The sequence below is a fragment of the Callithrix jacchus genome, chromosome 3 (assembly GCF_049354715.1).
Source record: "Callithrix jacchus isolate 240 chromosome 3, calJac240_pri, whole genome shotgun sequence".
Lineage (NCBI taxonomy): Eukaryota > Metazoa > Chordata > Mammalia > Primates > Cebidae > Callithrix > Callithrix jacchus.
In genome coordinates this window covers 154,621,360-154,647,651 of record NC_133504.1, presented here as the reverse complement: position 1 = coordinate 154,647,651, position 26,292 = coordinate 154,621,360, and the positions used below count along the sequence as shown (strand labels likewise).

The 26,292-nt window shown below is 39.7% G+C and overlaps 1 protein-coding gene and 2 long non-coding RNA genes across 8 annotated transcripts in view; 1 reads left to right on the top strand and 2 right to left on the bottom strand.

The window, feature by feature from the left end:
* LOC144581827 (uncharacterized) overlaps positions 1-604 on the bottom strand; it is a 44,736-nt gene extending 44,132 nt beyond the window's left edge. The window contains exon 1 of the long non-coding RNA XR_013533144.1: positions 476-604. This is a non-coding gene — a long non-coding RNA (uncharacterized LOC144581827). The remainder of the gene's footprint in view (positions 1-475) is intronic.
* The window catches only part of LOC144581826 (uncharacterized), a 119,923-nt gene extending 96,252 nt beyond the window's left edge, over positions 1-23,671 (bottom strand). For both annotated transcript variants that reach the window (XR_013533142.1, XR_013533143.1), the window contains exon 1: positions 23,467-23,671. This is a non-coding gene — a long non-coding RNA (uncharacterized LOC144581826). The remainder of the gene's footprint in view (positions 1-23,466) is intronic.
* Positions 23,672-24,003: 332 nt separating this feature from the next.
* Positions 24,004-26,292, top strand: part of WDR19 (WD repeat domain 19) — a 109,502-nt gene continuing 107,213 nt past the window's right edge. For all 5 annotated transcript variants that reach the window (XR_013533140.1, XM_078367377.1, XM_078367375.1 and 2 more), the window contains exon 1: positions 24,004-24,036. Coding sequence is in view for 1 of the 5 variants with exons in the window: in XM_002745909.5 (XP_002745955.4) it covers positions 24,031-24,036 (6 nt within the window). In the remaining 4 variants the exon portion in view is untranslated. The remainder of the gene's footprint in view (positions 24,037-26,292) is intronic.

Genomic DNA, 26,292 nt, shown 5'->3' with positions numbered 1-26,292 from the left:
AATAGGAAGAGATAATGCTAGACCCAGAAAAATACAATCTTTAGCAAATCTGGACACATTTGATGAAATATGGATTCTGTCTGTTGAACTTCAATGGCCTTCTCCCATTTTCTTCCTCCTGATAAAAAGTTAATGTATCTAAAGCATTCTAGCAACTAGATCTTGATGACCTCATCAAGGGTAAATGTATCTTGATGCCTTGGCTATATTAAATACGAGGTAGTAACTGCAGAAGGAATAAGAAAATGAATTAATGAACGAATGGACCTAATTGTTTCATCCTAGGACTGCCCAGAGAAGGTGAAGCAAGTAGAATCCCAGGTGATGTGTAAGGATAAGTAGTAGGTGACAGGTTTTTCAAACTAAGCCTTGGCAATCAGATGGACGACCCCAAGGGAGGGGAGTTACAATGACAGATACAGGGAATCCCCAGACCAGGGGTTGGTGTATCAATGGGGGTGACAAGTGAGCTGACCTTGACAGTGTGGTCACAGGCTGCAGAGGCATCAGGTATGGTGCTCCAGGGTAACATGGATGAAGCTGAAAACCATCATTCTCAGCAAACTAACACAGGAACAGAAAACCAATCACTGCATGTTCTCACCTATAAGTGGAAGTTGAACAATTAGAGCACATGGACACGGCGGTGGGGGTGGGGGACATCACATACCAAGGTCTGTCAGGGGGTGGGGGCAAGGGAAGGGAGAGCATTAGGACAAATACCTAATGCATGTAGGGCTTAAAACCTAGATGACAGGTTGACAGGTGCAGCAAACCACCATGGCACATGTATACCTATGTAACAGACCTGCACGTTCTGCACATATATCCTAGAACTTAAAGTAAAATTTAAAAAATTATTTTAAAAGAAGTACAGACTATCTGAGTGTCAGGCTGGACTTCAGAATTAGGATACTGCGGTTAGAAACTAAGCTATTTTTTGTTCTTAACAAAAATGGGCAGGACCGAGATACTGATCATCAGAACTCACTGTCAGAAGGTAGGGAGAAAATTCTAAAGCTGCATCGCTCAGTCTCTGAATGCCAGCCAACTCAGGCTTCAAGCATGTAGTTCAAAGACACTTACGTCCTCATCTTGGATGAGGATAGGAAAGAAATGTGGACAGTCAACATAGCACCAGGCATAGAACTGGCCCTCAAAAAATATTTAAGCTCATGTTTCAGAACTAGAAAGGAACCAAAAGTCATTTAATCCATCAGTGTCAGTTAGAATTTGTATAGGCTGCTTGTAATTGAAAGTAACATAGCTTAAACAAGACAATGGTTAATTTTATCTGTGTAAAATAAGCCCATATAAGTGGCTTTTGAATACTGATATAACAACAATGAATTTATATAATTACAAAAAGATAGGTGCAGCACCAGCCAGAGTCGAATTCTTAACACTGAAACCACCAAAGGAAACACTCTACCTAGTCAGTGACAAGCCCATTCAAATTTCTGAGATCTGAAATTTTCTTTTATCCTAATCCTAAGGAGTCTTGCTCTGAAGATTAGGGTTCAGTCCAAGAAGGGTGGGGGATGGGGAGGGAAGAAGGGAACAATAGCCCCATCTCCAATCCCTCCTATTCAGTTACTATATCAGATCTGCCCAGAGGAACTCTATGGTCAATCTTCAAGTACAGCTATCTTGGACAGAAATCAGCTTTCAAAAATTTTTACTTTAGATATAAGAACCATTGGTAAGGGCCAGGCATGATGACTCACTCCTGTAATCCCAGCACTTTGGGAGGCTGGGGAGGATGGATCACTTGAGGTCAGGAGTTTGAACCAGCCTGGCCAACATGGTGAAACCCTTTCTCGACTAAAAACACAAAAATTAGCCTGGTGTGGTGGTGCTTGCCTATAATCCCAGCTACTCAGGAAGCTGAGGCAGAACTGCTTGAACCTAGGAGGCTGAGGTTGCACTGAGACAAGATTGTGCCACTGCGCTCCAGCCAGGGTGAAAAAGCGAGACTCTTGTCTCATTTAAAAAAAAAAAAAATTGAAAAGCTCTCTGAGAGACAACTTTGGCCACTGGAAAATGTAAAGGAGGGGAAAACACCTCAGTTTACCAAATTATGCTTTAAAGTTACAAAGTAAACACCAAAGAAGTTTCCAATGATGGCTGTTCCTCTTCTCAAATGTACTACTAAAATTGATTTTTTTTTTGCCAGCCTAGGCAAAGAAGACCCTGCTTAAGTGGGCCAAGCACACACAAACATGCCAAATGGGCACTCTACCCCATCAAACTGTGAATTTAAAAGAGCACTAGGTCCCAGGGACAGTAAACAAAACCATATACACCTATTAACTTCTCCCTTTTCATACATTAGATAGGCTGCTTAAAAAGATAGATGAAGCCAGGCGCAGTGGCTCATGCTTGTAATCCCAGCACTTTGGGAGGCTGAGGCGGGTGGATCATGAGGTCAGGAGTTCAAGACAAGACCCGCCAACACAGTGAAACCCCATCTCTACTAAAAATACAAAAATTAGCTGGGCATGGTGGCGGGCACCTGTAATCCCAGCTACTTGGGAGGCTGAGGCAGGATAATCACTTGAACCTAGGAGGCAGAGGTTGCAGTGAGCCGAGATCGCGCCACTGCACTCTAGCCTTGGCAACAGAGCCAGACTCCATCTCAAAAGAAGGAAAAAAAAAGATAGGTGAATCCAGGAACACTTAATATAAATTATGAAAAATAAAATGGGGATCTGGCAACTATGATTAGTGTTGTACTAGACACAGTTTCTGTAATAGATCTTCGCAAAATGCTCCCTGAATAGTATGCCATGATTGGTCTTACTTAGTAAGTTACTTACTAACTTAAATTTATTAGTATTAAATACCAATAAATTTCAGCTTCAAACAATATTCAGAACAGAGCCTGCACTTTACTTTCATTGTCCTGCCATAAAGATATTTAAATTCTCTAATGTGTGTTCTAATCTGATAAATAGTGTTTAAATAGATTGCAGTTTCTCATTTCATTGATGACAGGCTCATTAAGAGCGATTCAGAAACCATAATGTTAGAAGTTCTGTCTTCCTTCATTGCTTTCATGACTGAAAGGGAACCGGGCTCTAAAGAGAAGTACAGAGAAGTAATTCGCTCATAGAGACACAGCTCAAATCCAGATAATGTGGCTCTAGCACCCTGGCTGCTAACCACTCCTCTATGCTGCATTAGAAATAAGAATGTTCAGCTGGGCGTGGTGGCTCATGCCTGTAATCCTAGCAATTCCGGAGGCCGAGGTAGGTGGACTGCCTGAGCTCAGGAATTTGAAACCAACCTGGGCAACATGGTGAAACACTGTCTCTAGTAAAATACAAAAAAATTAGCTGGGCATGGCAGCATACACCTGTAATCCCAGTTATTTGGGAGGCTGAGGCAGGGGAATCGCTTGAACTGTAGAGACGGAGGTTACAGTGAGCCAAGGTCACACCATTGCACTCCAGCCTGGGTGACAGAGCAAGGCTCTGTCTCAAAAAGAAAAAAAAAAGAAAAGAAAAGAATGTTCATTATTACGTCTTCTAATTTAAAAAAAACTTGGTAGGAACTAAGTGTTCATCAAAAAAAGAATGTATACATTTATTGTGATGTAGCCATACAATGGAATACTTACAGTTAAGCAGTTACAAAGGTATGTGTCAACCTGAGTCCCAGAAACATAATGTTGCATTTTTTAAAGGCATGTGGTCAGGCACAGTGTCTGACGCCTATAATCCCAGCACTCTGGGAGAGGCTCAGGCAGGAAGATCACTTGAGCCCAGGAGTTCCAGGCTGCAGTGAGCTATGATCATGCCCCTGCACTCCAGCTTGGGCAACAGAGTGAGACTCTGTGTCTAATTAATTAATTAATTAACTAACTAAAAGTAAAACATGATTCAGTATAAAACCGTGTGTATATAAAAATCTGTTAAATAATTCCATATAGTCTATATATTCTTTCCATATATTCTGTATAGTGTTTCCAGATATATACATACATAGCAAAAGTATGAAAATATTCATAGCAATAATAAATACCAAATTTGGGAAAGTGGCTACCTTTGAGAAAATAATCAGGAAAAACAGGCATGGAGCCTTAAACTTACCTATAAGGTTTTATTTTTTAAAATGTATTAAAGTCCTCAAATAAGGCACAATGCTGACTACTCCAAATCTGGGTGACGGGCATAAGAGTATTTATGATATCTATTTTCTTTATTGTTTTGTATCCTTGAAATTTTACATGAAAAAAAAAACCCAGCATTTGTTCACATTAAAATGGTTAATTTACCGTTATGTGAATTTTACTTCAAAAAATATTTTTTTTCTTTTTTTTTTTTTGAGATGGAGTCTCACTCTGTTGCTCAGGCTGGAGTGCAGTGGTGCAAACTCTCAGATCATGGCAGCCTCTCCCTCCCAGGTTCAGTTGATTTTCTGCCTCAGCCTCCCAAGTATCTGGGAATACAGGCCAGCTAATTTTTGTATTTTTAGTAGAGATAAGGTTTCACCATGTTGGCCAGGCTGGTCTCGAACTCCTGGCCTCAAGTGATCTGCCCACCTCAGCCTCCCAAAGTGTTGGGATTACAGGCGTGAGCCACTGCATCTGGCCTCAATAAATATTTTCTTAATTTAAAAAAAAATGAATTCAGGTAGAACTTAATAGCTCTTACAAACATTAGTGACATTTTCTTTGACCATATCTACATAATGCAAAAAAAAAAAACTTGATAAAAAGATGTAAGTTTTATGTTGTATTAATTACACCAGTGTAGGCCAGACAGGGTGGCTCACAGCTGTTAATATAGTTTGGATTTGTTACCCAGCCAAATCTCATGTGGAATTATAGGAGGGACCTGATTGGAAGTGATTGGATCATGGGGTCAATTTCTCTCTTGCTCTTCTCATGATAATGAGTGAGTTCTCAAGAGATGTGATGGTTTAAAAGTGTGTGGCACTTCCGCTTCACTCTCTCTCCCTCTTCTGCCAATATGTGAAGAAGGTGCTTGCTTCCACTTTGCCTTTCGCCATCATTGTAAGTTTCCTGAGGCCTCCCACTTTTGCATCCTGTTAAACCTGCAATACTGTGAGTCAGTTAAACCTCTTCTTCATAAATTACCCAATCTCAGATAGTTCTTTATAGCAGTGTGAAAACTGACTAATACATCTGTAATCCCAGTACTTTGGGAGGCCAAGGCAGGAGGATCTCTTAAACTCAGGAGTTCAAGACTAGCCTGGGCAACGTAGTGAGACCTCATCTCCACAAAAAATTTAAAAATTGGTCAGGCTTGGTGGTGCATCCTGTAGTCCCAGCTACCTGGGGGCTGAGATGGGAGGATCACGTGAGCCCAGGATTGCACCACCACACTCCAGCCTGGGCAACAGAGTGAGACCCTGTCTTAAAAACAAGTAAAATATTATATCAGTGTGTTCTTCATAGGTGTGATTTTTAATAGGCGTATGGTTCCATATTCAAATCATTGTGGAAAAACAATGATTAGTACCCTTTAAATAAAATATTCTTCATTCAGTGTACTACAAATAATAATTTGTCATTCCTACCTTCCTTACTCCCTGGGTGACTTCATGTCATCTCAACCCTGGCCGAGACAATTAACTAGAGGTAAGGGATTAACACAAATTGTTCACAGTTTTTCTAAGCAGTCAAATATCATCCAACTGAAAAAATGTTCCTAATAAGAATGTTTTTAATTTAGCTATTGACTCATTTTCCCACCAATGTAGTATCACATTTATAATTTAGATTTTATTATTCTAAATAACTATTTGAGGGCCTATTAAGAAAGAAGCTACAATATAGAGAACAAGTATTAGAGTTAAAACAAAACTAATAATTACATAGCCTTTTTGAACCTTTAAGGCCCTCATTTACAAAATATACAACAATGCTTAGCAAAAAGGATAACTGAGATAATTATTCAAGAAGCATAAATAAAACCTTTTTATGAATTCCAAATCACCCCATAAAAGTGGATAAGTTAATTTAAATTTAAAAACCAAACTACTGAATCAAAATATCAGTTGGCTTTGTTGTGGAAATTGACAAGCTGAATCCAAAAATTAGTATGAAAATTTAAGGAACCCAGAATAGCAAAAATGATGTTGAAGAAAAAGAAAAAAGCTGGAGGATTCTCACTTCAAAATTTATCATTAAGCTATAGATATTGAGACAGAGCTGTACTGTTATGAGAATAGACATGTTGATCAACGGAATGGAATTGAGAGTCCAGAAATAATCCTTAACATTTATGATCATTTTTGACAAGAGTGCTGAGATGATCTGATGGGGAAGAATAGTCTTTGCAACAAGTGGTGCTATACACATGCAAAAGAATGAACTTGGACCCTACTAAACACCATATACAAAAAGTAACTCCAGGCTGGGCACGGTGGCTCACTCCTATAATCCCAGCACTTTGGGAAGCCAAGGGGGGTACAGATCATGAGGTCCAGAGATCAAGACCATCCTGGCCAACATGGTGAAACCCTGCCTCTACTAAAAATACAAAAATTAGATGGGTGTGGTGGCACGTGCCTGTAGTCCCAGCTACTTGGGAGGCTGAGGCAGGAGAATGGCTTGAACCCAGGAGACAGAGGTTGCAGTGAGCCGAAATCATACCACTGCACTCTAGCCTGGCGACAGAGCAAGACTGTCTCAAAGAAAAAAAAATTAACTCCAAATGGATCAAAGATCTAAACGTAAGAACAAAAACTATAGAACTCTTAGAAAAAAACACAGGTGTAAGCCTGAATGAACTTGGATCAGGCAACCATTTTTTTTTTTTTTGAGATGGACTTTCACACTTGTTGCCCAGGCTGGAGTGCAAGGCATGATCTCGGCTCACTGCAATCTTTGCCTCCTGGGTCCAAACAATTCTCCTGCCTCAGCCTCCAGAGTAGCTGGGACTATAGACATGCACCACCATGATCAGCTGATTTTTTTGTATTTTTAGTAGAAATGGGATTTACCATGTTGGCCTGGCTGATCTTGAACTCCTGACCTCAGGTAATCTGCCCACCTCAGCCTCCTAAAGTGCTGGGATTACAGGCGTGAGCCACCATACCCAGCCAAAAATGTAAAAACTTCTGTGCTGCAAAACACATCAAAAAGTTAAAAAGATAACTCACAGAATGGGATAAAATCTTTGCAAATAATCTATTTGATAAAGGAAGAATTTGTATCCAGAATATATAAAGAACACAACTCAACAATAAAAAGTTAAATAACCCAGTTTTGAAAATGGACAAAGGATCTGAATAGTCAATTCTCCAGAGAATATATACAAATGGTCAATAAGCACATGAAAAGATGCTCAACATCCTTAGTCATTAGAAAATGCAAGTCAAAGCCACAACAAAAAAATCACTTCACACTCACTAAGATGGCTATAATAAAAGGAACAGATGAATGTTAGCAAAGATGTGGAGAACTGGACCCCTCATACACTGCTGATATGATTGTAAAATGGTGCAGCTGCTATGGAAAACAGTACAGCAATTCCTTATAAGATTAAATATAGTTAACACATGACCCAGCAATTTCACTCCTAGGTATCTACCCAAGACAAAAACATACGTCCACACAAAAAAATGTGTACACCAATGTTAACTGCAGTAATATTCATAATAGCCCCAAAACGGAAACAAACCAAATAGCCATCAACTGATAAATGGGAAAAGAAAATATGGTGAATCAATTCAATGAGATATCATTTGGCAATTAAAAGGACTGCAGTACTGATACATGCTATGACATGGATGAGCCAAGAAGACATTACGCTAAGGGAAAGGCGCCAGGTGTGGTGGTGCACACCTGTAGTCCCAGCTACTTGGGAGGCTGCGGTAAAAGCCCGGGAGCTAGAGCCTGCAATGAGCCCAGATCATGCTACTGCACTCCAGCCTGAGAAACAAAGACAGACTGTCTCAAAAAGAAAGATATGCAATATGAATATTAAATCATCTCCAAGAACCAAGTGCTTTGCCAGGAAAACATGGAGCATCTTTATTTGGTTGCCAACAACTGTATGTCATTTGCCATCCACACATAAAATATTAATGTTTACAAAAGAAAATCCATAGTTTTATTGTACCATAGAACTTGATTTTTAAAATACAGGCCATAACTTCCTTACCACAAAATGATCTTAAAAAAATTAGCCATGTAGTTATAAATCTTCTATTTTTAAGCCAAAAAAATCAAAAGCCACTTACATATTGGTAGAAATATATGTCTGTGAGTGACCTATTACATACTGATTTGTATTATACATCATATTAGACATTGTCAATGTCTTATGGTCAGGAACACACCTGTAGTTGGACAATTTGTATTTATTATTCATTGCAGTGACTAAGAACACACACCATGAGGCCTGGGGCACCTCAGTAAGAGGGTGTTAGAATCTGTCATGGATTTGGACTTTGGTTGTGATTTGGGGGAGAGTTTAAGGAAGCAGGGGTTCACTGTATACTGAGTGTTGGCAGAATGTGAGGACAATTCTGTGACTAGCTACCTCAATAAATCTTATCAACAGGGAGGGCACTAGAGTGAAGCTCAAACTATATAATTGGTAAAGGTCACTCATATTAGCTGGGAGGGGGGATGTTTGGCATTTCGTGGGTGACACAGTGCTTATTTCTGTGTGCATTTAGAAAAAAATGTGTGTTTGTCTTGTATCACATCACTTTAGCATGGTGTCAGACTGGCCGTGTCTAACACTGATGTTTTGTGAAACTGTTTATGTTCAACAGGAGAGCACCAAGGCCTACCAGTAAGTGTCAGGCTGGCCCCTGCTCTTTCTCAATATCCCTCATAGGTTACATATGATTTTAATTGCCAGCACGTAGAACGAACTTGTGATAAAATAGCTGTTTTGAAAGTAATTCTAAATAATTGTCCCAAGAAAATGTTTAATAATAAAATGTTTATACAAGTTTCTATTAAGAAATTTATGAAATTCAACGTAGCAATTTGAAATAAAAACTTAGGACAATAATAAAATATTCTCAAAAATGATGATTTTTTTTTCTAAGGCATTTTTGTAGAGGTTACCATCTGACAAAATATCAAGAATAGTACAAAAAAATTCACATCTACCTTATACTTGGATTTACCAACTGTTTAAACAAAGTATCTCTTTAGCCCTAAATACTTCAACATGGATTTTCTTAAGAACTAGGACATTTTATTATATAACCACAGCACAGTCACTGAAATAAGTCTAATGCTGATACAAAACAATTTTGAGACAGTCTCCCTCTGTCACTCAGGCTGGAGTACAGTGATGCCATCTCAGCTCACTGCAACCTCCGACTCTCAGGTTCAAGTGATTCTCATGCCTCAGCTTCCCACATAGCTGGGATCACAAGCATGTGCCACCATGCCCAGCTAATTTCTGTATTTTTACTAGAGACAGGGTTTTGCCATGTTGGCCACACTGATCTTCAACTCCTGGTCTCAAGTGATCCACCCGACTGGGCCTCCCAAAGTGCTAGGACTATAGCTGTGAGTCACCATGCCAGGCCCTATTTTCTAATCTATGGTCTGTATCCAAATTTCATCACTTGCCCCAATAATTTTTTTTTTCTGAGACAGAGTCTCACTCTTGTCGCCCAGGCTGGAGTGCGATCACATGCTCTCGGCTCACTGCAACCTCTGCCTCTTGGGTTCAAGCGATTCTCCTGCCTCAGCCTCCCAAGTAGCTGAGAATCAATCTCTCTCTCTCTCTCTCTCCCCCCTTCTTTCTTTCCTTCTTTCTTCCCTCCTTCCCCTCCTTCCCTCCCTCCCTCCCTAGAGGAATGAGCCACCACATCCAGTTTTCCCTCCTCTCCCCCTCCTTCCCTCCCCTTCCCTTCCCTCCCTCCCTATGGGAATGGGCCACCATGTCCAGTTGTTTTTCACCCACACTTGTTTCCAAAATATCCCTTGTATTCAGAATATTCCTTACTTCCCTCCCTCCCTTCCTTTTTTTTTTTTTTTTTTTTGTATTTTTTGTAGAAACGGGGTTTTGCCATGTTGTCCAGGCTGACCTTGAACGCGTGAGCTCAAGCGATCCGCCAGCCTTGGCTTTCCAATACGCTGAGACTACAGATACGAGCCACCACACCCAGCCCACCCAGCTAATTTTTAAATTTTTTTGTAGAGGCAAGGTCTCACTATGCTGCCCAGGCTAGTTTTAAATTCCTGGGCTCAAGCAATCCTCCTGCCTTTTACTCTCAAAGTGTTGGAATTACAGGCGTGATTCACTGCGCCCAGCCTAAAACTTTTTATTATGAAAACTTTCAAGTATCCATAAGAAGAGTATAATAAATTCCCATGTGATGCTCCCCCAGCTTCAACAGTTATGAACATTGTACTCCAATCCTGCGTAATCTCCCTTGTTTCCTGTCACCTCTGTCTGAATATTCTCCTCCATATATTTTCTTTTTTGAACAAATTGCATCTGTCATTTTTCAACCTAGGAAATGTTTTTTATTAGTTTGATAGATTTTTTTTCTTTTTTTATTGTCGCTTTCATATTTTTGGGTATCTTTTCAAGTTTGATGGATATTATACCTTTACTTATCAGCTTTATTGCGATATACATGAATTACAATGTTGAAATAAAAACAATTTCAAACTTGAATTTCTCATTGCTTAATAGCAGTAACAACATTACCTCACCTATTGCTTACTGAGTGCCCACTATAGACCAGGCATGGCTGGCAACCATCATATATGTTATCTCATCTTCTTAGCAACCCTCTAAGGTAGATATTATTAGCTGTATTATAGATAAGAAAAGTGAAGCTGAGAAAGTATATTATCCAGGTTATTAGAGGATTATTACTGAGTTCAAATCAGCTTGTGTTTTTCACTCTACCTCATTACCTCTAAATATCCCTTCCCTCTTATCTGCCTACTGAAATCTTACCTATTCTGTCAGCTTAATGGGAAAACCAGAATACATAATAAAAATCAGAAAGAGGCATTAATCAGCGTCCCTAATTTGTGTAAAATATCAAATGCATATTGGAGCTTAAAAATAATAAACTGAAAAGTGACTTTCAGAAGGCATACAGTAGGAAAGGATTTGTTGATTAGTAAACAATCCATATAAAAAAATACACGCTGTTTTTCATGTAACCTCGTATAACAAAAAGTGAACGGGATTTGGGAAACAATTATCTAGAGATCAGTGACCTTGAAGTGTGCTCTGTGGACTAGCAAAATCAGCATCATTCAGGAAGGGGTTTGAAACGCAAATAAGTTGCCTTATTTGTTATGAGAAAACTAAAAGTCTATTTTATTAAGATTATATATGCTTTTGTATTGCCATCTATACTGAACAGCCTAATAAATGTGTTAAATTTTTTTATTTGACCTAAATGAATGTGTTAAATATACACATATGCCATACTCATTAATACACAGTAAAATAGATATACATGGAGCAAAAACCACAAAGAAATATGCAAAAAAAAATTACATATATTGATAGTGGGATTTTGTTTTCTTTCTCTTTAATTAAATTCTTTCTAAACCAATTTCTGTAAATATTTTTATTCCTATTTTATATATTGGAGCACAGATTCGGAGGAGATAACTTTCCGAAGGTCATAGAATTAGTAAGTGCCATGAACTGGGTTTACAGTAGGAGCTCATGACCAAGTTCAATTCGCTATTACACCACGTGGTCCTTAAGCAAGTCATGTCACTTTACAACAGAAACACTTATAAATATATATTGGCCAGGCATGGTGGCTCACACCTGTAATCCCAGCACTTTGGGAGGCCAAGGCAGGTGAATCACAAAGTCAGGAGTTCTAGACCAGCCTGGCCAACATGGTGAAACTCTGTCTCTACTAAAAGGAAAAAAAAAAAATAGCTGGGCATGGTGGCAGGCACCTTTAATCCCAGCTGCTCAGGAGGCTGAGGCAGGAGAATTGCTTGAACCTGGGAGGTGGAGGTTGCAGTGAGCCAAGATCATGCCACTGCACTCTAGCCTGGGGATAGTGTGAGACCCCATCTAAAAATAAATAAATAAATAAAATTTATATATATATGTACATATATATATTTGTACAAAATTATAATTTACATATATATGTATATATATGTAAATTATATATATGTAAATTATATATATATATATATATATATAGAGAGAGAGAGAGAGAGAGAGAGAGAGAGAGGCAATGTACAAAAATAAATTTTTTAAACCCAAATGTGATGGTTACCATCATGTTTAGAGATTAAATGTGAAATGGTCATTATCTGCCAGCTTCATTTAGTTACTAGTGTTTTTGCAAATGTTGAAAAATGATGTTCACAAGCTTGAAAAATTTCTCAGCTAATTTCTTGAAAATACGTTAAATTGACCATATTACCATATAATTTTTATTAAACTTGAGGTAAAAGTGAATATTAAAAATGAAAAGCTAAGATAAAATTTTTTAGTATAATAAAAAAGATGGCCAGGCGCAGTGGCTCACTCCTGTAATCTTAGGACTTTGGGAGGCCAAGGCGGGTGGACTGCCTGAGCTCAGGAGTTTGAGACCAGCCTGGGCAACACAGTGAAACCCCATCTCTACTAAAAATACAAAAGAAATTAGCCAGGCGTGGTGGCATGTGCCTGTAGTCCCACCTACTCAGGAGCTGAGGCAGGAGAATCACTTGAACCAGGGAGGCAGAGGTTGCAGTGAGCCAAGATGGTGCCACTGCACTCCAGCCTGAGCAACAGAGCATGACTCCATCTCAAAAAAAAAAAAAAAAAAAAAAAGTGTATAATACATTAGTAAGTTCTAGCCTTCCTAAAAGACTTCCAAAAAAATCCTTTGGTAGGACTAAGGATTGTTGAGTGGGCAATATTAATCATAAGAAAAATGACTTAGAAGAGGGAAAGATGTAAGGCTAGTTAATAAAAATAGAATAGAATAAAGTCAGTGAAAATAGGGGAATTATGTAAGTTACTAAGACCTTACAAAAAACAAAATAAAAAAAAAAAAGACAAAGAGGAAACTACTGTGGAATGTTTATATTATTGCCTCTACCAGAATTCCGGGCCAAAAGTAGAACATCAGTTTAACTTTCTGGAAAGATTTCTTCTGAGACTGAACTAAGTCTTATGGTTTGGCTGTGTCCCCACCCAAATCTCATATTGAAGTGTTACTCCCCCAATTCCCACCAGTCATGGGAGGGACCCAGTGGAAGGTAATTGAATCATGGGGGCAGGTCTTTCTGATGCTGTTCTCATGATAGTGAATAAATCTCACCAGATCTGATGGTTTTATAGAGGGGAGTTCCCCTGCAAAAGCTCCCTCTCTGCCTGCCACCATCCACTGAAGATGTGACTTGCTCCTCCTTGCCTTCTGCCATGATTGCGAGGCCTCCTGCAAGTCCATTAAACTTCTTCTTCCCAGTCTCAGGTATGTCTGTATCAGCAGCATGAAAATGGACTAAGTAAATATAAGGTGTCCTGGCTATAGGACCCCCTCCTGAGTATATTGAAAATATATGTGGTATTTTAATACAGTTAGGAGTTGGCGAGCTCTACCCTGGGTGAAGGTCTGGAGAGAAGTTTGGGCTGACTTTAGTATAAAAGAAGATCGGCATTTTATACCATATGTAAAAACTAATTCTGTCTATATTAAGGACTTAAGCACACACACAAAAAATTAAAATCACTCAATAAAGTCTTCTATAAGCAGACAAAAACTTCAAAACCAAGACTTGAAACCAAGTAGCTATTTTTAAAATAAACATATTTAACTATACAAGAATATGAAAAAGAGCTCTTACAAATTGACAATAAAAAAAGAAAAACTGCATAAAGTTTGATAGCAGAAGAACAAATTTAAATAGCCAACAAACATATGAAAAGTGCTCAAATTCATTAGCATTCAGGGAAATGCAAGTTAAAGTAAGAATGAAACCTTACTCCTATCAGACTAGCAAAAATTCAGAGAACCTGTGAAAACTGTTGCTTGATTCCGGTGAGAAAGTGAAGGAAAAGTCCTTTCAGAAGTTGCTAGTGGGAACATTAAGCATTATAATCTTTTTGAAAATCACTCTGATAAATCTATTAAAATTAAAAATACATATACTCCTCATCCCAGCAGTTCTACTCCTGGGAATGTATTCCAAAGAAATAAAAGTATGATTATGTTAAAAATATGTACAAGGACCTCAGTGTTCTAGTAGCAAAATCCTGAGCATAAAGTGAGTGCTCCCAGGGGAAAGATGAAATTGGATTTGGAGGAACATCCAGAAGATATCATTGAATGAGAAAGGTAAGATACAGGAAAAAAAAATGTGTACACATTGCCATTTGTTCAACAGTGGCAGAAAAAACCATTACATATATGGATACATATACACAAACACATACACACGTGTGTGCCACATTTATGATTTATGACCATAGAGGAAAAATGTGGCAGAACTCATATTAACTTGCTCACGTGTATTGTCTTCTTGTGGGGGGTGGGGGAAAGGGTTTCTGAGGAGGAAGAAGGGAGGGGAAGAAATGGTGAAAAAAAAGGAAGGAAAAAAGTGACACTAAAATCATTACACTCTTTCTAGTAAATCTTACTGCTACCACTATTTTCCCTTCTGCCGACCAAGGTGGGCCACCACATTTCTAAAAAAACAAGAAACACATTACACACAAAATAAGTGCTGCTAAAGCACTAAGCAACTGAAAAAAAATTACACAGGTTAAAGAATAGGTCATTTTTACATGAAAAGAGCAAAATTATATCCAGTCTTTCATTTTTTAGCTAGCTACTATAGGAACTTTCTTATATTAATAAGTATTTTATTGATGGAAAATTCCTAGGTAATAAATACCATCAATTCACATTAAAACATAAACTGAGTGTTTATTCTGTGCAAGGCACTGCTTACTCAAGGCACTGTAGAAAACACCAAACAATCCAGGTCCCCCACTTCCCTTTCTGTTTTAACATGTGGAAGACTGGAAGACTTCCATCCTCACATTTTCCAACCTGCTCAAAGCACTGTAGAAAATTCTAAACGCAAAAAATAGCGTCCTCTTTTTCACACAATGGGAAATACTTACTGTGGAGCTGCCATTAGTTACAACAAGCTCTAAAGGTATTCAGCATCCTTCATATTACAGCACTGCCTATATTCTTCCAGTCAAGCTAAATTGTCCATAGCTCCCTTGGTGTCTCTCCTTGAAAGGATTTTTCCTGTGTGCTCCTTGAAGCTACCTTATGAAACTTAACCACCCAACTTCCACTGGCTAAGGCTCTTTTCTCATTCAAAGATCTCCTATACCCTATCTGAGCTTCAGTGAATTCAGTCTCACTTCCTCATGCTATTTAGTTCTACTACATGCCTTCCATCAAACAATTAAGAAGGGGAGAAAAAAAAACAGACACCAACCCCCTAACCCCCAAATCAAACCAAGTGAAACATACTTTTCTACTTTTTATTGCCCTCTGGGGGAAAATGTTATTCACCCTCATGGCTTTAACTGCCAATGACTATATGCTGATGACAGCATTCCTAGCCGTGACCCCTCGTAAGGCCTGCTTCCAAGTTAGACATCTCCAACTTGATACCCCATGAATCCCCCATGATTTAATATACTCCAGACCAAACTGATACTCCCCAAATCTCACCTATCTGTACATCTTATTTACTAATTCAGCTGCAGAAGCCAGAACCCCAAGTCCTGCTTGATTTCTAATTTTGTTTTGTTTTGTTTCTTGCTCCGTTTCTGTATAACTATAAAGCTTAAGACTGACTGAGTCTTTGATCTCTGTAACTGGCATGAGGCAGTATCTGGCACATACAGGTTGAGCAGGTGGTCAGTCATGGTGGCTCACACCTGTAATCTCAGCACAAGGGCAACAAAGACCCCCACTCTATAAATAAACAAGTCAGCCAGATGCAGTGATATGTGCCTACAGTCCTAGTTACTCAGGAAGCTGAGGCAGGAGAATTGCTTGAGCCTAGGAGGTTGAGACCAGCCTGGGCAACATAGTAAGGCCTTGTCTCTGCTAAAAATCACAGAAATTAGCCAGGCATGGTGGTACACACCTGTTGTCCCAGCTAATCAGGAGGCTGAAGCTGGAGGATTGCTCAAGCCCAGGAGATCAGGGTGGCAGTGAGCTATGATTGTACCAGTGCACTCCAGCCTGGGCAACAGAGCAGAGGCCCTGTCTCAAAAACAAAAAAAGTGCATTATGAAAAATGTATACATGGATTTCAAGATTATTTTGCACCAAAATAAACTTGTACTAGGTTGTTACAACATATCTGAACAAGATCTAGTTTGAGGGAGTAAAAAGAGTAAGACATCAGGCCGGACTCAGTGGCTCAAGTCTGTAATCCCAGCACTTTGGGAGGCCGAGGCGGGTGGATCACGAGGTCAAGAGATCGAGGCCATCCTGGTCAACATGGTGAAACCCTGTCTCTACTAAAAATACAAAAAAAAATTAGCTGGGCATGGTGGCACGTGCCCGTAATCCCAGCTACTCGGGAGGCTGAGGCAGCAGAATTGCCTGAAGCCAGGAGGTGGAGGTTGTGGTGAGCCGAGATCACGCCATTGCACTCCAGCCTGGGTAACAAGAGCAAAACTCCATCTCAAAAAAAAAAAAAAAAGAGTAAGACATCAGTTTTAAAAAGATCCCAATCTGAGCAACATGCTACTGAAATTGAAGCAAACACAAATATCAACTTTATGGTAAGGCATGGGTGGGAGAATGGTAAAATCACTGATCCTGATGCTTTATGGGACGTTTATGGGAACAATGCCCCAAGGAAATCAACAGTTTACAAATGGATCAATCATTTTAGGAAGAGATAAGTTGAAGGTGAAACCCACAGCAGCAGACTTCCCACATCAACTTTTTAGAAAATAATAATCTTGGCCGGGTGCAGTGTCTCACGCCTATAATCCCAGCACTTTGGGAGGCCAAGGCAGGTGGATCATGAGGTCAGGAGATGGAGACCATCCTGGCCAGCATGGTGAAACCCTGTCTCTACTAAAAATATAAAAATTAGCCAGGTGTGGTGGTATGTGCCTCTAGTCCTAGCTACTCAGCAGGTTGAGGCAGGAAAATCGCTTGAACCCAGGAGGTGGAGGTGGCAGTGAGCCTAGATCATGCCACTGAACTCCAGTCTGTGTGACAGCATGAGACTCTGTCTCAAAAAAAAAAAAAAATCTTTTCTACACCCTAATTGGAGAGGTCAACAATTTACAGAAGAAACAATAGCCAACAGCATGGACATCTCAACTATTCAATTTACACAATTCTGACAAACGAAGTTTAAGTTGAGCAAACTTCCCAGTTGATGGGTGTCAAACCATTGTGTCCAGATCAGCTGCAAACCAGAACAAAGCTTTCAACTGGGAATTTTAACTATGTGGATCAATTTGGGAGGCTGAGGTGGGCAGATCACTTGAGGCCAGGAGTTTGAGACCAGTCTGGACAACATGGTGAAACCCTGTCTCTACTAAAAATGCAAAAATTAGCCAGGTGTGGTAGCATATGCCTATAGTTCCAGCTATTCAGGAGGCTGAGGCACAAGAATTGCTTGAACCCGGGAAGCAGAGGTTGCAGTTAGCCAAGATTGTGCTGTTGCACTTCAGCCTGGGCAACAGTGAGACCCCGTCTTTAAAAAAAAAGTATGTGGATCAAGATCCTGAAGTATTGCTTTAAAGAACTGTAATGTGAATTGAAATACGGCTTTACCAGTACAATCCAAAAGGCAAAGCACAATCAAAGCAATGGCTGCTAAGAGGTGGAAGTGGTCCAGTCACAGCAAAAGCAGACCAGTCAAGAGCAAAGGTCATGGCAAAAATTTTCAGGGATTCTCAAGGCATTTTGCTTCTTGACTGTCTGCAGGGCCAAAGAACAATTAGATCTGCTTATTATGAGTGTTTTAAGAAAGGTAGCCAAAGTTTTAGTAAGGAAAGCAAAAAAATGCCTGGAAAAGCTTCACCAGAGTCCTTCTCTACGATGACAATGTTCATACTCATTCCTCTCATCAAACAAGGGCAATTTTGCAAAAGTTTCAATGACAAATCATTAGGTTTTCACCTACAGTCCTGATTTTTCCCCATCTGACTTCCTTTTGTTTTCTAATCCTGAAAAATCTTGAAAAGGCAGCTATTTTTCCTTCAGGTTATTATGTTAAAAAGTCTGCACTGACTTGGTTAAATTTCCAGGATTCTCAATTCTTTAGGGGTGGACTAAGTGGCTATCATTGCTTACAAAACCGTCTTGAACTTGATGGAGTTATTTTGAGAAATATGTTTACATTTTTAATTTTTATCTTTTAATTTCATTTTTCAAAAAAAATCTTTGAACTCCCCTTGTATAGTACACTGGATTCTTGACACTATTGACTTCAGAGACTTAATTTTTTTTGAGACAGAGTCTTGCTCTGTTGCCCAGGCTGGAGCACAGTGGTCCGATCTTGGCTCACTACGTCCTCTGCTTCCCAGATTCAAGCGATTCTCCTGCCTCAGCCTCCCAAGTAGCTGGGATTACAGGCACATGCCACAACACCTGGCTAATTTTTGTATTTTTAGTAGAGACGGGTTCACCATGTTGAACACCTCATATTCATGAGTATGTCCACATTTGTACAGGCTCTGACTTTCTTCTGAGTCACAGTTTGGCTCTGTATTTTTTTTTCCTCTTGAGAATTATTTATCACAAAGAAACAAATTTAATCACTTATTGATACAAATAACAGGTAGAATAAAATGAATTCCAGAAAGTTGCAAATGCCAGATAGAAAACTAAACTGACTCACTAGATAAGGGATCTAATGCCATTACACGTCAGCCTCAACGCGTGAACACTCCATACTTTCAGAGCCATTTGCAAGCAACTGAAACTGCAAATGTTAGATCTGTAATTGTTAATAAAGTCTGTTTTTACATGTTAAAACAAATGTACTATGCACAATGTCATTGATTTTTAAAAATTCTTTGTTTAAAGAAAACCAGTATTTTATACTATTTGTTTTTTTTTCTTTTTCTTTTTTATTTGTTTATAAAGACCAGATTTCACCATGTTGGTCAGGCTGGTCTTGAACTCCCGACCTCAGGGGATCCACCCGCCTTTGCCTCCAAAGTGCCTGGATTACAGGTGTGAGCCACCACACCCAGCCTACTATTTACGTTTAAATCTAATTATTCTCGGGTCTTTCTATGTAGTAATTTTATGGTTTGTTTTTAATGAAGCTTTTAAAGAAAAACTTAGGTCTCAAACTTTAAAATGAGTGAATTGCATATTTTGAATCTTTGCAGCTTGAGAAAAATTACTGTCATTATCTGTTTAAAATTAGAAGTGGTTGCATTGTGATTTGCTTCTGATTTCTTTTGGCATTTGTGATAGTTTTTAAATGACCATAAATTCTTTGTGATTCTTTGCATTGAGAGGTGGAGCCGTTTTCCCTTCATCTTATTTCTGGGCTGAATCTGTGAATTTGTTAACCAAAAGAATGTGGCAGAAGTGGCAGCATGCCAATTCACAGCTTCCAATATTACCTCTTGGAGCTCACTCTTGAGATGCTCTCTCTCAGAATCCAGCCACCATGTTCTGAGGAGCCCAAGTCACATAGAGGCCACATATTAAGCAGCTGCATGTAAGTAAGCTTTGGTTAATAGCTCCAGGTGGGCTCTCAGCCAATAGCCAGCAGCCAGTAGCAAACATCAAATGTCAGCCATCTGAGTGAGCCATCTTGGACATTCCAAACTAATCAAGCCCATAAATGACAAGAGCCTACGCCAACATCACATAGAGGAGAAAAGCCATTGTGAAGAGCCCAGTCAACCACAGAATTGTGAAATAATAAAGTGGTTATTACTTTAGACCATTAAATTTTGCTGTTGTACAACAACAGTTTTTTTTTTTTGAGACAGAGTCTCACACTGTTGCCCGGGCTGGAGTGCAGTGGCTGATCTTGGCTCACTGCAACCTCTGCCTCCCAGGTTTAAGTGATTCCTCTGCCTCAGTCTCCCAAGTAGCTGGGATTACAGGCGCCCGCCACCATGTCCAGCTAACTTACTGTATTTTTAGTTGAGATGGAGTTTCATTATGTTGGCCAAGCTGGTCTCAAACTCCTGAACTCGTGATGTGTTTGCCTCGGCCTCCCAAAGTGCTGGGATTACAGGTGTGAGTCACCCGGCCCAGCCACATTTTTTTTTAAATGCTACTACATGCTTTCCTATCAGTTGGCCCTATTGAACACTACCATTGGTGGATGAAAGTTTGTTGTTCTTATGGTCCACAAATATAGGCTTAAAACTTGCTTCTTAAAATAGCATATTTATGTGCTATTTTAATTCTTCTGATAGCACACACTCCATCTCAGGTTGTACTGCCACAGACTTCGTAACAACTGATGTGGATATGATACCTGCATGACCTTGAGAAATGAAATTACATTCTTTCATACTTAAAAAAAACTTGTTATATAAGCACTCAGTTTCCCCACTCTAGAACCTCTCTGATCATACACACTTCTCATACCCTCTCTGGTCACAGGTGCTTCTCATACCCTCTCTGATCATACATGCTTCTCATAACCTCTGATCACAGATGCTTCTCATAACCTCTCTGATCACAGACGTTTCTCATAACCTCTCTCATCACAGGCACTTGTCAGACCCTCTCTGATCACAGGCGCTTCTCATACCCTCTCTGATCATACACACTTCTCATACCCCCTCTCATCACAGGCGCTTCTCATACCCTCTCTCATCATACGCAGTTTTCACACCCCCTGATCACATGTACTTTCTCGTGCCACATTGCTGGCATACTATTAGCAAATTAATAACATTTGACACATGGTAGGGATAAATTTGTCAAAAAAAGTTTTGACATTTTGAAACTGCTTGTCATTAATATTTCTTAAAGTCACATGAGTCACAATACCATTGATGATGATTTTGCTATACAAAAGTGCTATAAAATTTAACCAGTTTACTTTTGTGTATAAAAACCAAACTTTGCTTCTCAGTTTAAAAAATACCATCTTCCTTATCAATCATATTACCTATGTTTTATGAAGTGTACCTGCCAGTTTTTTACAGCTTGATATGTAATTTATAAGCCACAAAATCCACCATTTAAAAGTATGAAATTCAGTGGCTTCAATATATTCACAGAATTGTGCCATTATCACCACCATGTAATTTTAGAAAAATAAAAACATCCACACACCACTAAACTACTTTGTCTCTACAAATTTATCTGTTTGGGATGCACAGTATAAATGGAATTCTACAGTATGAGGCCGCTTGTGCCTGGCTTCTTTCACTTAGCATAATCTTTTCAAAGCTCATCTCATGGTACATGTTACAGCATGTACTTCAGACCTTTTTACTGATGAATAATACTTTGTTATATGGATTTACCACATTTTGTTTATCTATTCACACATTTGTGTTGTTCTCACTTTGGGGCTACTATGAATAATGCTGTTATGAACGTGAGCATATCATTCATTGTTGGACATATGCTTTCATTTCTCTTGGGTAAATACTTAGAAGTAAAACTGCTAAGTTCATTCTGTGTTTAATATTTTGAGGAATTGCCAGACTGTTTCCCAAAATGGTCGCACCATTTCCAATTCCTGCCAGCAATGTATGAAGGTTTCAATATCACAACATACCAACAATTGTCACTGTCTTTTTTATTTTAACCATCAGTAGGTATGAGGTGATATCCTGTGGTTTTGATTTGCATTTCCCTAATGACTAATAATGTCGAAAAACTTTCCATAAGTTTATCAGCCATTTATATCCTCCTTGGAGAAATGTCTATTCACATCATCTTCCCTTTTTCAATGGGTTGTCTTTCAGGGTTGTAAAATTTCTTTATTTTGGATATAAATATTTTATCAGATATATGATTTGCAATTATTTCTTTCAAACTATGGGTTGTCTTTTCACTTTCATGATGTTGCCCTTTGAAGCATAAAACTTTTTAATTTTGATGAAGTACAAGTTGTCTATTTTTTTCTTTTGTCACCATTAAGTATGATGTTAGCTGTAGGTTTTTTTGTAGACATTCTTTACCAAGTTGGGAAGTTTTCCTCTATTCCTAGTTTGTTGAGAGTTTTTATCATGAATCAGTGTAAGATTTTGTCAAATTATTTTTTACCACAACTTCCACCTCCCAGGTCCAAGTGATTCTCTTACCTCAGCCTCCCAAGTAGCTGGGATTACAAGTGTCTGCCCCCACACCTGGCTAATTTTGTATTTTTAGTAGAGATAGGGTTTCTCCATGTTGGTCAAGCTGGTCTCAAACTCCTGACTTCAAGTGATCCGTTCACCTCGACTTCCCAAAGTCCTGGGATTACAGGTGTGAGCCACTAAGCCTGGCCACACTTAAGTGAAACAGGATAGTTTATAGAGATTGGAGTTGGGTATTTCCCTTTTCCCAGGTAGTTTAGACTCTGATAAAACCCCAGCAGACTGGCTTTGGTAAAATGCTTTCTCCTGAGGGCAGGTCTTGTTAAGAACTGATTGCTCTGGCATATTTTTAAATGGTTGCCTTTTCAGCAGAGGAATCTTTCAGTAAACATTTAAGGAATTAACCTAACTGTCACAGGCATTCGAACCAGAGCAACTCCATTTTGTGTGAGGGCTAGGAAAATGAGGCTGTGACTTGCTGGGCTGCATTCTCAGAAAGGTTGGCATTCCTAGCCTCTAGATGTTTACAGTTAAGGGAACAAATTAATAATGTTTACTAAAACAGACCCAGACCTGGGGGTGCCCAGATATCCCGATATCTGGAGAACAAAGGCATTCATAACTTTGCTTTAAAGATAATATTGATTCTTGCAAAATAGTTAAGAAAATTAATCCTTTATCACAAACCCTTGTAGCAGAGCACATCTCCCCATATATACAACCACCGTACCTAGGGCGGATGCATTCCTCCTCTTAATTTCAGTAATGTCCTACTCTGTCTGGAGTAGCTTTCCTTTCTTAATAAACTTGGTTTTACTCTCCACTGAGAACTTGCCCTGAATTCTTTCCCGTGCGCGATCCAAGAACCCTCTCTTGGGGTCTGAATCCGGACCCCTGTCCTGTAACATAACTGAAAACCCCAGTGCAAGCGCACAGTACCCTACTTAAGATTGCAAACATCCATCATTAGTTATTTCAAATCATTAACTTTCTCTAAGCCAATCAGATTCCTACCTGATGTCGAAAAGAAAGCCAATAAGATAGATTGTTTCAACACTTTCAGACGCTTGGGCAAAAGAAAGCACTTTCATGCTATAAATAAGGCAGCACAAATACCATACGACTGGGCATTCATTATACTTGGGGAGAAGCTGCCAAGTCCAAACTCTAAAGGAAAACTATTGGAGCTCATTTTTCCTGCCCCCGTTAGCTAGCACATTTTGTTGAAATTGAAGGGAAAAAAAGATTTTGGTGAAACTGAACTCTACCTTGAAATAAACTACTGTACCTCTTATGCCTCATTCCTTCTATCCCAGAAACCTGGAAGAAAAAAAGATACACTTGAGCTCGTCAAATCCCTCTTCGCGTAGACTGTGTAGAATTATTTGGCCCATAAGTCAATTTCAGCCCGCCTCCTTTAATCCAACATTCTGGGTCTTTTCTCCCTTCCGCTTCTCGCGCACCCTTTTACCACCACTGACAGGTTGGTCATCGCGGTCCAAAACACGCACGCGCCTTTAAGGGCTCACAAAGCCCGCCTCCCCCAAAAGAATCTCAGGGTCTCATCCAATCAGAGCCAGTCAGGAAGCCGAGGCTCAGCCAGGCATCGCGATGCCCAACTTCCCGGGGCTTAGCGTCTCCCGTGTCACGTGATTCCACATTCCGCCTCGAGACCACCTTTCAGAGGGCGGTGCTCTTGGCCCAGCCCCGCAAGGCACGGCCTTTCAGTTGGCGCTCGCTGATAGGTTGCTGCTCGCGCGGTCTCCTGGGTGACGGGAACGCGGTAGCCTGCTTGATGAAGACCCGGTGCGCCTGCGTACTCCACAGTTCACGTAGCGGCTGGAACCCGGAGATGAAGGTAAATAACTAACAAATCCTCGGGGGGCGGGGGGCGGGGGGCGGGAAAACACGACCACTGTCCCTTGGTCTCTTTTAAAAGAGGATCTCTGTCCTTCTCCCTCCTCCCGAGTTTGTTGGAAACGGGGAAGAGAACGAAGCGACCAGAGAGGGCGGGGGCGAAGTTGAAGGGACGAAGGAAAGGGAAGAAAATAGGAAAGGAAAGGGCGGAGAGAGAGGCCTCTCAGTTTTGGGACTGCAGACCCCGCAGAAGCGGTGCGGAAAGTGGAAACCCCTCCCTAGCCTAAATGAGCGGACTGGATCTAAAGATACCCCAGCTTCGCACTCGGAAAGAACGGGTCGATTGAACGCATTTGGAGGGTAGCGGCGAAGTTGGCTGGATCCGGTGTCACGAACTACCTCATTTCTTGGGGCTAAACCTCTGGCAAACCGCGCAGCTGCCCAGCGCCCTAAAAAGAATGAAAAGCCTTCCAAAGACTTATCTCAAATTGCATTGCCTGTGACCAGTCCAATCACCTGCTAGCGAGTTTACATTATTGACGAGAAATCTGCACCCGCACACGGATGTCTCACTCTCATGTGCCTCATCCTCTGCACGCACGGTTTCTAGGCTCGGGCTTCTTGTCCACCCCACTTTGTGATTTATCACAGCAGTGCTCCCTTGCTCTGCTCTGGCAAAGAAATGGAAGTCTTAATTTTAAAATTGTTTTGGACGTCCTCAGGCCAGGCGCGGTGGCTCATGCCTGTAATCCAGCACTTTGGGAGGCTGAGGTGGGCGGATCACGAGGACAGATCACAAGATCGAGACCATCCTGACCAACAAGGTGAAACCCCGTCTCTGTTAAAAATACAAAAATTAGCTGGGTGTGGTGGCGCGTGTCTGTAGTCCCAGCTACTCTGGTGGCTGAGGCAGGAGAATCACTTGAACCTGGGAGCCGGAGGTTGCAGTGAGCGGAGATCGCGCCACTGCACAGAGCAATACTCCATCTTAAAAATAAAAATAAAAAAATAAAATTATTTTAGACGTCCTCATGCTTCTTCATGACTATTAGTGTGGAAATTGGAATTGATGGACCAGTAATCATAACTCCCATTTCTATTTCTAAAGCTCTTTACAATTTATGAAATACTAGAAGTGAAGAGATATTATTTGTGATTTACAGTTGAAAATTTTTTGCTGGAGACAATTTAAGCAACTGACTTAAAGCCCAGGCTGGAGTGCAGTGGCTCGGTTTATTGCAACCTCCGCCTCCCGGGTTCAAGGAATGCTTATGCCTCAGCCTCCCGAGTAGCTGGTATTACAGGCACGCCCCACGATGCTCAGCCAATTTTTTTGCATTTTTGGTCGAGACGAGGTTTTGCCATGTTGGCCAGGCTGTATTTAATTTTGAGCATTAGAAGAGTTTTCTGTTGCCGCACAGACTAAGTCTCATGTAATATTATCTAAACTTATATGCCTAGATAGGTGCATCGTTGCTTAATCTATAATTTAATCTAATACTAAAATCTAAATTCTTTCACCCAAACTCATATTCCTAAATGTTCTAGATCAACACTGTGTACTATAAATGTAGTGAGCCAATGTAATTTCATATTTTTAGTGGCTATTAAAATCTTTTTAAGAAAACAGGTAAAATTCGTTTTAATAATATATTTTATCTTACCCAGTGTATCAAAAATGTTATTTCAACATGTAATCAATATAAAAATTATCAATGAGATAGTTTACATTCTCTTTTCGTTCCTGAAATCTGATACATGTTTTTGATTTATAGCATAGCTAAGTTTGGATTATTTATGAGCAAAGTTTGGATTGCTTATATTTGTAGCCTCCATATTGGAGATCGCGTTTCTAGATCGTTTCAATGAACACAAAGAGTTTGATTTGATAACACTGTTCACCCAGTAGCCAGGTTAAACACTTACTGATTATGTAAATATAACTAATGAAACTAATGCAAGAAAATAATGTTGAAAGGAGTAAGATATTTTGTATTTTTATCATGTTTAAGATAGGAATTTTTGTCTGGTTTAATCACCAGGAATCCATGCCACAGATAATTAACTAAATTCAGGCTTCAATTATTTTAATCTTTAACATCTACAAAACACTAAAATTACACATTTTTATAAAATTAACATTCAGAAACATTAAAAAGCCAAAAAATTTTACAATAAAGGCTCTCCTATATCTTGAGGGCTATAATTTACCTAGTAGTTGTGTATGTTTGGCTGCTTGGTTGTTTGATTTTGTTTC